General features: G+C 39.7%; 1 protein-coding gene across 1 annotated transcript in view; it reads right to left on the bottom strand.

Annotated features, from left to right (window-relative positions):
• The window catches only part of DNAAF6 (dynein axonemal assembly factor 6), a 140,273-nt gene that overhangs the window by 81,233 nt on the left and 41,520 nt on the right, over nucleotides 1-17,520 (bottom strand). Inside the window, exon 3 of the mRNA XM_058291303.2 lies at nucleotides 15,361-15,433. Within this exon, the coding sequence (XP_058147286.1) occupies nucleotides 15,361-15,433 (73 nt within the window). The remainder of the gene's footprint in view (nucleotides 1-15,360; nucleotides 15,434-17,520) is intronic.

The following is a 17,520-nucleotide window of genomic DNA, read 5'->3' as shown; positions in this document are numbered from 1 at the left end:
GGCAACATACGAACATGGGAGAGTGTCAGGTGTTTGTTGAGAATAAAATATTGAGAAAATCGTATCAAAGTATAAGTAGGAGGGTTACCTGTTTAGGATGCTCAGGGGGTATGGGCTGATGCGGGACAGACTCTGGGCGAATAGCTGAAGGCTCATTTTGCCAAGGTGGGTTGTACCATTGGGAAGAGACCCAAGAAGTGAGAGTTGGGGTGGACCCACATCCTGGGGAGGACTAATGCCGTCAAATAGAGAGAACTGTATCTCTAGTGAGAAAGGATGGCTCCCAGGGCATTAGGGCAGTTGAGAAAGTTAGGCCCTGAATACTGCTGCAAGTATCTCTGGACATGGCTTCTTGGGAAATGGAGATTGGCTGGCGTTGTGGGCCCCAAGGGGAGGGGAAAATGGATGTGGAATGGATGGAACCAAGGTAAATATGGGGGCAAGAGAGGAGTTTTGTGAGAGTACACGAAGATGAATATAAATCATATAATATTACACCAAAAACATATAGGGGACGACAGACTAATAATGCAAACCATAAGGCAAAACATAGGATAACTAAAAAATTTAAAAAACTGTACAACCTAAAGTATGGACCACATAGTAAGCACAGATGTCATCTTGTTTGAAAGCTATTGTCTCGGAATCTGTACATCAGTTCCAGGAAATATGATATGAACAAGTTAAAAGATTATCGCTGTGGAAGGGAAAAGGTTTTATGGTGAATCTGGGGAAGTACTGTATATTTTACATATGAATTTCAGTGATCTAAGACTCTTGTGAAGCTGACATTATGTTGGGTTTCACTTTACGGGAAGTTTTGGATCACAGAGTGGTTCAACAGTGGCAGCGGAGGAATACTGATATAGGATGTTATTGACAGGATATATATGGTTGACAGGGAGTTATACAGGGCATATGCCCAGGGTATATAGTAATGTCTAGATATACTCATAGTGGAAACAATTAAAAACAACAGCTGGGGGGTACTGGGCCCCTGGCTGGGGGGTCACTGTCGTGGACCCTGGGGGAGCAGCGGCAGTCCCCCAGGTGCAACGGCAAGAACCAGGAAGGAAGGAGGGCCCAACAGTGGGCTCCTGATACTAATGGCTATGCTTTTGAGCCTATACACCTGCAATAAGAATAAGGCCTAGACCCACTGGATGGAACATGGGAGAGTGCGGGCTATGATGTGGACCATTGACTAGGGGTGCAGTGATGCTCAGAGATGTACTTACCAGGTGCAATGGATGTGTCACGATGATGGGAGAGAGTGTTGCTGTGGGGGGAGTGGGGGGTGGGGGCGGGGGGGTTGAATGTGACCTCATATTTTTTTAATGTAACTTTAAAAAAAAAAATAAATAAATAAAAGAATAAGGCCTAGAGTAGCACTGTGCCTGGGAGTTTCCTCCTGACAGCCTTCATGTTACTCAAATGTGGCCACTCTCACAGCCAAACTCAGCATGTAGATGCAGTGCATTCCCCCCAGCGTGGGACATGACACCCGGGGATGAGCCTCCCTGGCACCGAGGGTGCGGTCACCCTCGGGCTGAAGTGTGGTTTGCTGGCCTGGCAGGGGAGCGGCCGCGGTAGGCCTAAATCTGCTGCCCCCATAATAGGGTGGTTGGTCGGGCCCACCGCCACCCCTGAAGGAAGCTCGGCATGGGCGCAGAGTGCCCTCGGGTCTCCCCTTCTCGGCAGCCATGCTTCCGCGGCCGCCCCTCCTCCCAGATGGCGCCACCCGATGCCTTGTGGGGCGGCACCCTTCTTCTTCCTTCTCCCTGCGCAGGCGCAGGGCAGAAAATTCCAGTCTGCCCTTTTCCCCTCCCCCGACAGCAGCAACAGACAGGTGTGGGCGGAAAAATCCAGCCCGCCCTTTTCCCCTCCCCCAACAGCAGCAACAGCCAGGTGTGGGCGGAAAAACCCAGCCCGCCCTTTTCCCTTCCCCCGACAGCAGCAACAGCCAGGCGTGGGCGGGAAACTCAAGTCTGCCCTCCACCCCAGCAACAGCAGCCACCAATCCCTAAACCCTGCCCCTTCCCCCAGCAACAGCGACAGCCAATCCCTAACCACCACCCCTCCCCCGTCCACTACCGCCCACTGACCTTTTGCCGGCAACCAATCAGAACAGGGCGTGGCTTCGACCAATCAGCCTTCCCCAGCCCCTATAAAACTGTTGCCTCTCCCTCAGTAAAGTGGACTTGCGTGTTTACCTTGTCTCCGCGGTAGTTTTTCTGCCGTGCGCCCTCCAGTCCTGAGAGCCCCCGACAAGGGCCTGGCCTCCCTTGTCCCCAGTTCGTCGCCTGCTTCTCCGGGCGACCCCTTCGTCGCCGGCTTCGCCGGGCGACCCCGTCAGCCAAACCGCGCAACCCCTTGTGAGACCGATCCCTCGTCTGCTGCCGGACCGATCCCTCGTCCCAGGTGGGACCGACCCCTCGTCCCAAGCGGGACCGACCCCTCGTCCGCAGCCAGACCCCACCTCTACCGACCGAGCAAGCCGCCGCACGAGGGATCACTACCACATACCAGCTGAAGATGCAACTAGAAAAGGACCTTGAATTAAAGGTTCAACACGGATCAGCAGAATATCCCTGTCTACATATAATAACATGACTTCAAAATGCTGTTTGACCTAATGTAAGGGGGAAATGGAAAGGAGAAATGAGAATATAAGGATGAGTCTCTAAAAAAGAGTCTGGAGGTTGTCAGAAGGAATGCCCTTATGCACAACTGAGCAGAGTCTGAGAGACAGATAAAGTAGATACAACCCCAGGTATTGGTTCTTTTGAGGAATAAAGAGACCCACGGGTTCTATGGTCATGGCAGATGGGGTTCACTGCCATGGCAGATGGCCCTTCTTTGGAGCTGGTGTTTCTGCGTGATGGAATTGGACACAGAGGGGATCTCTTTTCACAAGACTTGCATGCTACTTTATTGGAATTGTAGTTGGTGCTGGGGTTTTAGATATATTTAGGGGATTTGAATCTCTGGACTGATAATATGACACCCAGGCCCAGAGCCTCAACAGACTTCAGCTCCTACACTTTGATTTATTGGACTTACCCCACTTAGCTAACATCGAGTTGAAGAAGGTCAACCACCGCACCATGGAGCCTAGAGTGTCTACAACTGAAAGTAGGAGGAGTGCATCCAGTATCCATGTGGAATCTAAGTCCCCACTTGACATAGATGTGCAATGGACACAACCAATCCAATGTCCACAGAGAAAATGTGGAATGGGTGTGGAAAGGGTAGCCATGTGGCTGCTGGGTTTGGGAAATGGGAGGAAGAGTTGAGATGTGGAGGCGTTGTCGGGACAAGGAGATGTCCTGGGTGGTGCTTCACGGACAATTACGGGACATTGTAGATCCCCCAGGGCCCACTGGATGGAACATGGGAGAGTGTGGGCTATGATGTGGACCATTGACTATGGGGTGCAGTGATGCTCAGAGATGTACTCACCAGGTGCAATGGATGTGTCATGATGATGGGAGAGAGTGTTGCTGTGGGGGGAGTGGGGGGTGGGGGCAGTGGGGTTGAATGGGACCTCATATTTTTTGAATGTAAATTTTTAAAAATAAATAAATAATTTTTTAAAAAAAGAAACTAATAAACGTAGTTACCTTTAAAAAAAATGTATAATCCAAAATGTCAGGAAGACACTGAAATAATTTATTAATTCTAGTTTATTGGACCAATGACTTTATACGCATCCCCATAATTATTTTTATAGGTTAAACCCAGGGTTCTTAACAAGGGGTCTGTGAGCTTCAATTAAAAAAAAAACATTATTCGCATGGGGATATGTTGGTATGGGTGTGATATATTTATGAAATAATACACAGTATACTGTGGACTTAGTAAGGGATCCATGATTTTCACCTGCCTGGCAAAGGGTCCATGGAACAAAAAGGTTAAGAACCCCTGGGTTAAACATTTTAATGTTTTAGAGAAGTTTTTGGTTTACCAAACAATCATGAATAAAATACAGGATTCCCAACACCACCCCACCATCAACACCTTGCAGTGGTGTGGAACATTTGTTACAATTGATGATACCACACAATTATAATCTGCAATATTAATTAAAATCCATGGATTAACATAGGGTTCACTGTTTTGTGGAGCTCCATGGATTTTAAATTTTTAAAAATTCTGTTACCATATATACACTGTTTAACACGTCCCCTTTTAATCATATTCAGATATATATTTCAGTGCCGTTAACTGCATTAATAATGTTGTGTTACCATCATCACCATCCATTACCAAAACATGTCCATCATTCCAAATACGAATCCTGTACATTTTAAAACATAACTTTCTATTCCCTATCCCCATCCTATCCTCTGGTAAACCTACATTTTAGATTCTGACTCTATGAGTTTGCTTATTCTAATTGTTTGGAATCAGTGAGATAATAACAATATTTGTCCTTGATGTCTGGATTATTTCATGCAACATTATGTCTTCAAGGTGTATTCATGTTGCATGAATCGGGAATTCATTTCTTTTTCTGGTTGCATAATATACCACTGTATGTAAAAACCCACATTTTATTTATCCATTCATTGGTCAAAGAACACTTGGGTTGTTTCCATCTTTGGCAATTGTGAATAATGCCACTATTAACATCAGTGTGAAAATACCTGAGTCCTGCTTTCAATTTTGGGGGTTATATACCTAGTTGTGAGATTGCTGGGTGATATGGCAGTTCTATACTTAGATATCTGAGGAACTGCCAAACTGTCTTCAACAGTGGCTGAAACATTTTACATTGCCAACAACAATGAATGAGTGTTCCTAGTTCTCTGCATCCTCTCCATGCTTGCTATTTTCCTTTTTTTTTAAATAGCAGCCATTCTAAATGGTATGAAATGGTATCTCATTGTGGTTTTGACTTGCATTTCCCTGGTGGCAAATGATGTTGAGCATCTTTTTAAATGCTTTATAGCAATCAGTATATCTTCATTGGAGAGATGTCTATTCAAGTCTTTTGCCCATTTTTTACTTGAATTAATTGTCTTTTTAAGTTGAAGGATTTTTTAATATATTCTGGATATAAAACCCTTCTCATATTTTCTTCCATTGTGTAGGTCGTCATTTTACTTCCATGATTAAGGAACAAAAGATTTTAATTTTGATGGAGTATCATTTATCTATTTTCTTTTCTTGCTCATGCTTTTAGTGTAAAGTCTAAGAAACAATTGCCCAAAGCAAGAAGGCAATCCTGAAGATGCTTCCCTACATTTTCTTCTAGGAATTTGATGGTTCTAGCTCTTATATTTAGGTCTTTGGACCATTTGGGGTTGGTTTCTGTATATTGTGTAAGGTGATGGACCTCTTTCTTTTTTGTTTGCAAATGAAGATCCAGTTTTCACAGTACCATTTGTTGAAGAGACTATTCATTATTAATTGAGTGGTCTTTGCCTTCCTGTCAAAAATCAGTTGGCCATAAATGTGAAGGTTAATTTCTGAGCTCTCAATTCAATTCCATTGGTCTATATTTTGGCCCTTCTGCTTGTACCATGCTGTTTTAATTACTGTGGCTTTGTAATAAGTTTTTTTGTTGTTCAAATTTTTTAAAAAGATTTATTTATTTATTTATCTCCCTTTCCCCCCAACCCCGGTTGTCTGTTCTCTGTGTCTATTTGCTGCATCTTTTTGTCCGCTTCTGTTGTTGTCAGCAGCATGGGAATCTGTGTTTCTTTTTGCTGCATCATCTTGTTGTGTCATTTCTCTGTGTGGGTGGTGCCATTCTTAGGCAGGCTGCACTTTATTTATTTATTTATTTATTTAAAGATTTATTTGTTTATTTATTTCTCTCCCCTTCCCCCTCCCCCCACCCACCCTGGTTGTCTTTTCTCTCTGTGTCTCTTTGCTGAGTCTTCTTTTTTCTTTTTTCCCGCTTCTGTTGTTGTCAGCGGCACGGGAATCTGTTTCTTTTTAGTTGTGTCATCTTGTTGTGTGAGCTCTCCCTGTGGGCGGCACCATTCTTAGGAAGGCTGCACTTTCTTTCACGCTGGGCGGCTTACAGGGTGCACTCCCAGCGCGGGGACACCCCTGCGTGGCAGGGCACTCCTTGCGTGCATCAGCACTGTGCTTGGGCCAGCTCCACATGGGTCGAGGAGGCCCTGGGGTTTGAACTGCCCTAACCACTGGGTCAAGTCCGCCGCCCTGTAATAAGTTTTAAGATTGAGAAATATGAGTCATTCCATTTCATTTTTCTTTATCAAGATGCCTTTAGCTATTTGGGACCTCTTATACTTCTATATAAATTTGATGATTGTATTAGCCTGCCAAAGGGGTGCTGATGCAAAGTACCAGAACTCTGTTAGCTTTCATAAAGGGTATTTTTGTACATTATTTTTATTAATATATTTTTAATAAATTGTCTTTTTTAAGATACATACATCACAAAAAAATGTTACATTAAAAAGTATAAGAGGTTCCCACATACCCCACCCCCCACCCACCCAGTCCTCCCATATCAACAACCTCCCTCATCACTATGGCATGTTCATTGCATTTGATAAATACATTTTGGAGCACTGCTGAACCATATGGATTATAGTTTACATTGTAGTTTACACTCTCCCCCAGTCCATTCAGTGGGTTATGGCAGGATATATAATGTCCAGCATCTGTCCCTGCCATATCTTTAGGACAACTCCAAGTCTCAAAAATGCCCCCACATCTCATCTCCACTTCCCTCCGCCTGCCCTCAGCAACTACCTTGGCCAATTTCTCCAGATCAATGCCACAGTTTCTTCCATTATTAATCACAATAGCTCAATAGTAGAATACCAGTAAGTTCACTCTAATCCATATTTTATTCCTCCATCCTGTGGTAGAAGCTTACAGTTACAAGGCCCTAAAGAGTCCATTTCAAGGTACCATAAGAAGTACTTTCTCACCCAAAGTCTGTTGCCACATGTTGACGCAAGATGGCAGGCAAAGTCTGCAAGGGTTCAGCCTTCCACCTTGGGTCCAACTTCTTCCAATCTCAGCTGTAGGCTGACATAAGGCTTGTCTCTCTTTCCAGGGGCTCATTTCTTTCTGGGCTCTACTATTCTGGTCTTTTCACAAGGTCAGTTGCAAACTATCAGGTGAATGGCTCAACTCTCCACAGGGTTCCAGCATCAAAATCAAGTTCTCTCCTCTGCCATGACTTTTTCTGTGTATCTACTTCCTTGAAGAGTCTGTTTTATCAGCCCACCAAGGGTGTGGGAACTCATAATGAGTGGCCCTAATTATGTGGCCAAATCAAAGCACTAATCTTAACATAATTTAATCAAAGGCATCTCAGCTGAATCTAATACAATCAAAGGGAATCATGCCCAGATGAACAGACCAGTTTACAAATATAATCTATATCCCTTTTTGGAATTCATAAATAATATCAAACTGCCACACTGATTGACTTTTCCATTTCTGCAAAAAAGGTTGTTGGAATTTTGATTGGAATGCTTTGAATCTATAAATGGCTTTGGGTAGTATTGACATCTTAAAGATATTATTCTTCCATTTCAAGAATATGTAACGTCCTTCAATTTATTTGTCTTTTTAAAATTTCTTTTAGCAATATTTTATAAATTTCTCTTTATTGGTCCTTTACATCCCTGATTAGATTTATTCCTAGATATTTGATCCTTTTAGTTGTTATTGTGAAAGGATTTTTTTTTCTTCATTTCTTCTTCCAATTGGTTCATTGCTTGTGTATAGAAATACTACAGATTTTTGGGTGTTGATCTTGTAGCCTACCACATTGATGAATTCATTTATTAGCGCTAAGAGCTTTGGTTTAGATATTTTTTCAGCATTTTCTATATATAGAATCATACAATCTGCAAAATAGGGTACGTTTTACCTCTTCCTTCTCAACTCGGGTGCCTTTTATTTCTTTTACTTGCCAAAGTGCTCTGGCAAGAACGTTCTGCAAAATGTTGAATAAAAATGGTGACAGCAGGCCTCCTAGTCTTGTTCTTCATCTTAGAAGGGAAGTTTTCTGTCTTTCACCATTAAGTAGGATGTTAGCTGTGGGCTTTTCATATATGCACTTTGTCATGTTGAGTAAGTTTCCTTCTATTCCCAGTGATATAAGTGTTTTTATCATGAAGGAGTCCTTGATTTTGTCAAATGACTTTTCTGCATCAATTGAGAGGATCAAGGGCTTTTTTCCTTCATTTTGTTAAGGTAGTATAATACATTAATTGATTTTCTTATGCTGAAGCAACCTTGCACACCAGGGATAAATCCCACTTTATCATGTTGTATAATTCTTTTAATATGCTGCTGGGTTCAGTTTGCAAATATTTTGTTGAGAATTTTTCATCTAAATTTAAGGAGATATTGGCCTGTCATAGTTTTCATTTCTTGTAGTATCTTTATGTCACTTTGGTATGAAGATGATGTTGGCCTTGCAGAATAAATTAAGGAGTATTCCCTACTCTTCAATTTTTTGAAGAGTTTGAGCAGAATGGATGTTGTTTTCTTGGAATGTTCTGTACAATTCCTCTGTGAAACCATCTGCTCCTCGGTTGTTTTTTAATATACTTTTAATTTTTAATTTTCCCTCCCCCTCCTTGCAGCTTTCTTGTTGTTTGCTCTCTGTGTCCATTTGCTGTGTGCTCTTCTGTTTTGTTGTTGTTGTTTTTTACTTGTCTCCCTTTTTTCCCGCATCACCTTGCTAAGTTGGGTTTCCACAGTGCTTGCAGGCTGGCAGTACTCCACAGTGCTTGTGGGTCGGGTGGCAATCCACGTGCTCCTAGGCTTTTAAAAAATTTATTTTTTCCTCCCCCCTGGGTTGTTTGTGTTTGCTGTCTGCTCTCTGTGTCCATTCACTGTGTGTTCTTCTGTGTCTGCTTGTCTTCTCTTTTTGTCTTTCTCTTTAAGTGGCACAGAATAGATCCTGGGACTTTCCAGAGGGGGTGAAAGGTGCTCAATCGCTTGTTCCATCTCAGCTCCCTGGTCTGCAGTGTCTCTTATTGTCTCTCCTCCTTCTCTTTTTGTTGCAATGCCAGCACTTTGTGTGGGCCAACACTCTGCTCGGGCTGTACCAGTCAGCTTGCCTTTATCAGGAGGTCCCAGGAACTGAATCCTAGACCTTCTATATGGTAAACGGGAGCCCGATTGCTTGAGCCACATCCGCTTCCTCTGGGATTTTCTTTGTTGGGAGGTTACTGATTAATTGATCCAATCTCAACTAGTAATTGCTTTGTTGAGACCTATTTCTTCTTGAGTCAATATAGGAAGTTTGTGTGTTTCTAAGAATTTATCCATTTCATCCAGGTTACCAAATTTATTGGTGTACAGTTGTTTATAATATTCTCTTATAGTCCTTTTTATTTCAGTTGGGCTAGAAGTAACATCCCCCTTTTCATTTCTGATTTCCATTATTTGTATCCTCTCTATCTTTTTTAATCTGTTTAGCTAAAAGTTTGTCAGTTTCAGAGATCTCAGAACCCCATTGAGGTTTTGTTGATTCTATTTTTTTCTCTATTTCATTTATCTTCCTTCTAATCTTTGTTATTTCTGTTTTCAGTTTGCTATGGGTTTAATTTGCTCTTCTTTTTCTTGTTTTTCCAGTATTTAGGTAATGTCTCTGATCTGAGGTCTTTTTTTCTTTTTATTGTAATAAATTAGGATATAAATATCCCTTTCAGCACTGACTTTGCTGCATCCCATAAGTTTTGATATACTATATTTTCATTTTCACTTGCTTCAAGACATTTTTGATTTTTGCTTCTGATTTCCTCTTTAACCTATTGGTTGTTTAAGAGCGTGTTGTTTAATTTCCACATATTTCTGAATTTCCCCTTTTTCCTTCTGTTATTGATTTCTAGCTTTGTTTCACTGTAGTTGGAGAGTATACATTGTATTGTTTCATTATTTTTTAATTTACTTAGACTTGTTTTGTGACCCAGTATATGTCTATCCTTGAGAATAATCCATGTACACTTGAAAAGAATGTCTATTCTGTTTTCTTTGGGTGCAGTGTTCTATATATATCTGGTGGGTCTAGTTGGTTTAATGTATCATTCAAGTCCTGTACCTTCTTATTGATCTTCTGACTAGATGCTTTATATATTACTGAAAGTGATATGTTAATCTCTTACTATTAATGTTGAATTATCAATTTCTCCCTTCAAATTTGTCAATATTTGCTTCATATATTTTGAGGCTCTGCTTTTAGTTGCATATATATTTATAACTATTATATCTCCCTGTTGATTTGTCCTCTTTATCATAATGGCCATTTTTGTCCCTCATAGCTGTTTTTTACTTAAGGTCTATTTTATCTGATATTAGCATAGCCACCCCAGCTCTCTTTTGGTTACAACTTGCATGGTATATTTTCCCCATCCTTTCACCATCAACTTATCTGTATCTTTAAAGTGAATTTCTTAGAGACAGAATATCGCTGGGTTGTGACTTTAAATCCATTCTGCCAATCTCTGCCTTTTGATAGGAGAAATTAGTCCATTAACATTTAAAGTCACTACTATAATACAGGTCTTTCTTCTTCCATTTTGCTATTTAGCATTTGTAAGTCTTATACCTTTTTTTGACCCTTAATTCCATTAATGCCTACTTTTATATTTGCTTTCTTGTGTTGTTCTCACTTCTTTCTGGATATGTTTTTCATCTGTTTCCCTTGTGGTTACTGTGGTGAATAAGAAGTACAGTTACATACCAAACAATACAATACAATAACACTGGATTTTTTTTTCATATCACAAACTTTATTTTTAAAGAGGTGTTAGATTACAGAAAAGTTACATTGAAAGTATACGGGATTCCCATATACTTTCCTAAGCATTTCCCCTCCTTCATCTTCCCTATTAATAACATCTTACAATAATGTGTTTCATTTGTTACCACTAATGAATAAATATTGAAGCATTGCTACTAACCAAGATCTACAGTTTACAGTGTGTTTTACACTTAATTCCAAGTCCTAAAAATGCCTATGTTATTTTTAACATATTATTCCCTCCCTCTCCCCTCAGAACCTCAAGTAACCACTATTTTTATATCATTGTTGCACGTTCTTCCATTAATACAATGATACCTTTACTTTGTCAATGTATGCATTCCTCCCTTATGTCTGTTCATTCCTCAACCTTCTGGATTTGGGGATGGTGATGCCCACTCTGCTTCAGATTGGGAGGGGGCTTAGATCTTATGGGGCAGATTGAAGAAACTGTCTTGCTTGCAGTTGTAAATACTCTATTTTGGGGGATGGATGTTGTACATCATCATCATTTTGTTCACTTTCCTGGGTGAGTCCAATGAACTAGACAATAGGTGTTGGCTACAACTCTGCTGAGATTCACGCCTCAATTGGCATATGAACAGGCCTAAGATTTAGGTCACTGGGACATATATTTAATGGGTATAGTGGTAATTATAGGCTCAAATAAAAGAGGTAGAAGAATCATGTCCAGGGAAATTATAAAAGAGTCTAACTGTTACATTGGGGAAATTGGTTGTCATACTTTCCATGGTAAGGTCCATTAACAGGGTGCTGATTTCAATACGTTGTGTGCTTTGCTTATAGCGTCCACACATCTCTAGAGCCCTCAGGAGCACCCCTATTTGAGGCTTTATTTACTTATGCATGTCTCTGGCAGATCCCATTAATACTGGCATTTATAATTGCCCAAATGGTTACCTTCACCATAGTTCTTTATTTCTTTATGCTACTTTAAACCACTGTCTAGTTTCCTCGTTTCAGTCTGAATAACTCCTTTCAGCATTGTTTGTAGGGCAGATCTAGTAGTGATGAACTCCCTCTCCTTTTATTTATCTGAGAATGTCTTAATGTCTCCCTCATTTTTGAAAGGGAGCCTCACCTGATATAAAATTCTTGGTCAAAAATTGTTTCCCTTCAGCACTTTAAGTATTTTAACAAACTGCCTTCTTACCTGTATGTTTTCTGTCAAGAAATTGGCACTCAGTCTAACTGATACTCCCTTCTATATAATATGTTGCTTTTCTCTCACAGTTTTCAGAACTCACTTCTTGTCTTTTGTAACCAATAGTGTTATCAATATAAGATGGAGTGTATTTTTCTTGTTTATCCTGTTTGGTGGTCTCTGAGTTTCTAGGATGTGCATATTCATGCCTTTTGCTATTTTGCTTTTAGTAAGTTCTCTGTCATTATTTCTTTTAATTTTTCTTTTTATAAAGATTTACTTACTTATTTCCCCCTTCCCCTCCTCCCACTCTGCTGTTTTTATTGTCTGTGTTGTCTTCTCTTCTCATTTTCTCTCCTCTAAGATTCACCAGGATTCAATCCTGGAGACCTCTGATGGGGAGAAAGGATCCCTGTCAATTGCGCCACCTCTTCCTGATTTCTGCTATGCTTCACCTTGACTCTCTCTCCCCTTGTCTCTCTTTTGTTGCCTAATCATCTTGCTACATGACTCGCTTGTGCAGGACATTGGTTCACCACGCAGGCACTTGTGCGGGCACTGGCTTGCCATGCAGTCACACTTTTTTTCTTTTTCCTGTTCACCAGGAGGCCCCAGGGATTGAACCCAGGTCCTCCCATATGGTAGGTGGAAGTTCTGTTACTTGAGTCACATCTTCCCTGTCATTATTTCTTTGACTATTCCTTCTGTCCCTTTCTCTCTTTTCCTTCTGGGACTCTCATAACATATCAGTTGGTACTCTTTATGGTGTCCCATAGTGTAGTAGGCTATTTGGTACTCTTTATGGTGTCCCATAGTGTAGTAGACTATTTTCACTTTTAATATTTCCTTTACCTTTCTGCTCCTCAGCCTGACTCTTTTCAATTATCTTGAATTCAACTTCACTGATTCTTTCTTCTGCCAGCTCCAATCTGCTCTTGAAACCCTCCTGGGAATTTTTCTTATCATCTTGAACTCTAATAATTGTGTTTTGTTTCTTCTTAAAACTTGTTTTTTTTCTTGGACCCTCACATTATTCATTCATTGTTTGCATGATATCCTTTACTTTACTTTCCTTCATCTCCTAGAGCATTTTTAATTTTAAAAAAATTTTATTTAGTTGTCTTTTTTTAAAGATACATAGATCACAAAGAAAAGATTACATTAAAAAATATAAAAGGTTCCCATATACCCCACTCCCCTCCCCACTCCTCCCACATCAACAATCTCTTTCATCATTGTGGCACATATATTGCATTTGGTGAATATATTTTGGAGCACTGCTACACTGCATGGATTATAGTTTACATTGTAGTTTACACTCTCCCCCAGTCCATTCAGTGGGTTATGGCAGGATATATAATGCCCTGCATCTGTCCCTGCAATATAATTCAGGACAACTCCAAGTCCTGAAAATGCCCCTACATCACACATTTTCTTCCCTCTTCCTGCCCTAAGGTATGTATTCTATTTCTAACCTTTAAACCTATCATTACTATTTCATTTTTCTACTAATTGAATTGGGTAATATATTAGGCTTCATTTTTTAAGAAGTTTTGGATCACAGATGGGTTCAACTATGGCAGGGGAGGAGCCTCCTTGAGCATTTTTAAGATCATTTTTAAAGGTTGTGTTTGGTATGTACAAATTCTTCTCTTTTTCATTGGTGCTTTCTGTGCTTTTTGTCTTTTCCTTTGGATGCACGACCATTTCCTGTTTCTTTGTTTGTCTTGTACTCTTTTGTTGCACACTGTACATTTTGATATTTTAAAATGTTAACTCTGGGATTTATTCCTTGAGATTTATTTTTCTTGTTTTTGTAACCAACTGGTGATAAGATGGAAATTTCTTGTTTCAGCCCTTCTATCAGGAAGGTCTGCCCAAAGTGAATGTGGTTGCATGATTTTCTCTGTCTTTCTGGGCCTCTGTCTTGTCTTGGGTTTTTGCTTGCTAGTTATTTTGAAGTTCCCCTTTTTACAGGAGTTTGGTTGTCCCCTCTGTTTCCCAGGAGACAAACCTCCTTCTCCCAGATATATGAAGATGTCAGTCCTTTGTCTCAGACTGTCTAACTCTACAGCTTTACATTCCTTTTATTATCTCTTGCAGTTTTTACCTGGAGGGCAAATTCTGGGATGAAGGTCACCAAGATGGTCTTTCCTTGCCAAAATAGGGTAAGATGCACATGAAGGAGGCACAAACTGGTTGCAAAGTGCCCTGGGAAAGGTATCAGGAAGGGCACCAAGAGCTTCTCTGACAGCTCTCCAAATCTGAGATTTCCTTGCCTGTCCAGCAAATGTGGACCTTGAGCTATCTCCTGCAGCTCTAAGGTAGAGCATCATCTTTAAGTCTCCACTGCCACTGTGTCTGTCCTGGGCAGGGTGAAACAATGGGGGCTGATGCCTTTTTCTGGGCGGGTTGAAACAATGAGTTCCACTACCTTTATTTGGGTGGATTGATATAATGGCTTTTCCTGCTGTCCATGGAGAGTTGAAACAATTGCTGTCTTCAGATTCATGCCCCGTGATCTCAATTCATGAATAAAAAGCCATAATCAGTGTTTAGATGTGCCCATCCCTAGTCTTGGGGAAGAGGATTTTTACATTCCTTTCTGTCAACAGGGAGCTAGCCATGGGCTGGAACCTGTTGTGACCCGCAATGAGAGTGGGGTGAGGGATGGGTGCCTGTAGCGACCACACAGAGAGAGTAATTTACTCTTCTTTACCATATTTATCAGCCTCTTCTTTCTGCTGTACAGTGTTCTTCTGACCTCTGAAGGAAGTTTCAGAATAGTGTTTCAGACAGTTTCTGCCTATTTAATAGTTGTTTTGGTGGAAGTACTGAATTCTGGAGCTCTACACTCCAACACCTTCCAACTATCCAACTCTATAAACTTTTATTTATAAATATTTCAATGTAAGATAAAATTGGATACTTATTTGTGTTAGTGTCTTTGCCAAGACTATTACCTCCATGAGGGCAGGAATCCTTTCTATTTTGAACTCCATCATAGTCTCACAGACCACATTATACTGTCTGATACATAATAAATATTTATTGATTGAATGAATGAATTCTATGCAATTGCTAGAATATAGAAGGATAGAAGAAGAATAAACTAAAGATCTTGGCAACTAGGCCCTAAATAATAAAATATTATCTAACCATACATGACTTTCTTGGTCTTCCATCTCAAGAATATATACCAAAAATGTGGATAATTCTAGGCAAATTAATTTCCAGTACTAGATAAATGACTTACATGAAATAGTAGGGTGAAAAACAGCATCTTTATTTGTAAATGACTGTTCGCCATATTTACAATTATTTTAGTTCATCTTTAGTAAGTGCTAAGCTAGTGTTGGTTAATATTACACTCTCTATAATTACCTACTTACAAAAATAACATATTATATTGATCTATACACTTTATTACATAACTTACCTTTGGGCTCTTCTCTTTTTGGTGGTCCAATATTCCCAGGTCCCATGGCTCCAACAGTAGATGAATGATTTGACTGGGGAAAAAGAAAAAATAATTCTGTAGTTATTATTTGTAAAATGTAAATGACTAGTAATGATTTAAATATTATAAATTTTCCATCTAAAATCTCATAGAGCTTTCCAGTTTAATTATGTATCATTGTTATACAAGAGAGAGACAGAGAGATGTCAAGTGTTATTTTGCATATATTTTCCTGGTCCTTCCCACAAATATTCCATTTAAAAGACCCTTAGAAAGACTTGGTATTTGGTCATGCTAGATCACTCAATTCCACACTGGTGAATCATATATCCCTGGGAATAAGGAAATGAGCCACATTAATTTCTATGAAGGTTTTAAGTAAGTGTTAGTTCAAGTGCATCAACACCTTTGAGGTATTAGAGTGTATCTGGTCATAGTTAGGATGGTGGTTAAAAATTTGGGAATGTTTTATAAAAATAAAAACTAACCACTAGAGTGTAAGTATTTTGACTCTAAATGACCCATTCAAATGACTAATAACTTCTTTCTGCCACAGGTATGGAACACTTCCAAGTTCCATCACCTCATGACACTGAACTAGTGGATTTAAACAACAACCCCTAATTAATGGTCTTGAAAACATGCTGAATCACTTCAGTCTTCATACAAGTTTTATTTTGCTATCTTCTCCTGACTTGCCAGTACAAGAACAGTCTTTAATTTTTTTCACCTAAGTCCAATGTATATTACACATATAATTACTTCATTGGCCCCTCTCAGGGGTTCTTTGGTATTTCAAGGAAATCCCAATTTCTTACTAATCTTTCTTCCTGATGTCAGATTCTGCAGCTCCAATCCACTCCATTGTTGGTAGTCAAAATTTTTTTTAGCTTCTTGAATCCTGGCAAACTAGTTCCCCTCACTCTTCCTTTCTCAGGCCCTGCTATTATGTCCCATGACTTTAGACATAAACAAAATTTATAATGTCTTGCTTGGGCAAGGAGAGCTGTGTATGTCCTTGAAAGCTGGTAGAAAAGCTCACTTGGGTTTTTATTATGCTAAAGTATTCCAACAACTATAAATCAGAAATTAATCTATAACATTTCAACAGTGTCTAAGACAGTAACTATTCTTTCCCAAAAAGGTGCTTCAAAAGTGCTATGTCTGCAGTTAACATATTACAGGTATTTTTATGTGAAAATCACAAGACAGTATTCTGGAATTATTTTTTTTTCTTTTCAATAACGAAGTTCATATAAACTTGTAGTACTTTTCTTAAATTATTAATCACCAGAATACTAATAGTCAATCAGGGCAAAGCATTTTTTTTTTAACATGAGGACCTTTTGTTTTGTCAAGCACCTTCTTCCACGGAAAATTTAAAGCAGTAGAAATAGAAACTTCAACATTCCTGAAAGAATGTTATGCTCTCCATGGACAGAGATGACTGGATAAGTATGTCAGAACAGAAGGGAATTTCAATTTATTAACTTAATGAAAAAAAGAAGATGAAAAGATTAAAATTTCAAGTGAAAAATGGATTGGGATAATAAAAAACATTAACAGCCACCTAGTAATTGTTTTCTGTAAGAATATCATTTGAGTCTTTACTATGTTTCCATATCCGTTTTCTGAGGAATTTATCACTGCAATTCATGCAACTTTACAAAATGAAATGTATGTGAAGAGTTGTGAACCTTATTTCCCGCAGGCCTTAAGAGCCTCTCAGGAGTTAAAAAACAGCAAATATAACGTTGTTAATAGTTAAGTTATGGCCAAACTGAATCAGGGTGGGTCCTAAACTGTATGACTGGAGGCCTTATCAAGAGAGGAAACTGAGAAGCAGTCAGTCAGAAAAAGTCAGAAGCTAGAAGTCAATGGAAATCAGAGGAGCAGACACAAAGAGAGGGAGATTGTCATGTGACAGAGGACTGCCATCCCAGAATGCTACTGACCCTGCAAGAAAGAATGCCCTTGCTGACATCTTTATTTTGGATCTCTAGCCTTCAAAACAATGAGACAATAAATGTTTACTGTTTAAACGAACCCGTTTTGCAGTATTTGTCAGCAGCTCTGGCAAACTAAGGCACATGTCTTATTTGATTCTGTCCTTACTTTCCAAAGCTCTTCCTGGAGAGT

The sequence above is a fragment of the Dasypus novemcinctus genome, chromosome X (genome assembly GCF_030445035.2).
Source record: "Dasypus novemcinctus isolate mDasNov1 chromosome X, mDasNov1.1.hap2, whole genome shotgun sequence".
Taxonomy (NCBI): domain Eukaryota; kingdom Metazoa; phylum Chordata; class Mammalia; order Cingulata; family Dasypodidae; genus Dasypus; species Dasypus novemcinctus.
Note: the sequence above shows the minus strand (reverse complement) of the source record. Positions and strands in the feature narration are given on the sequence as shown.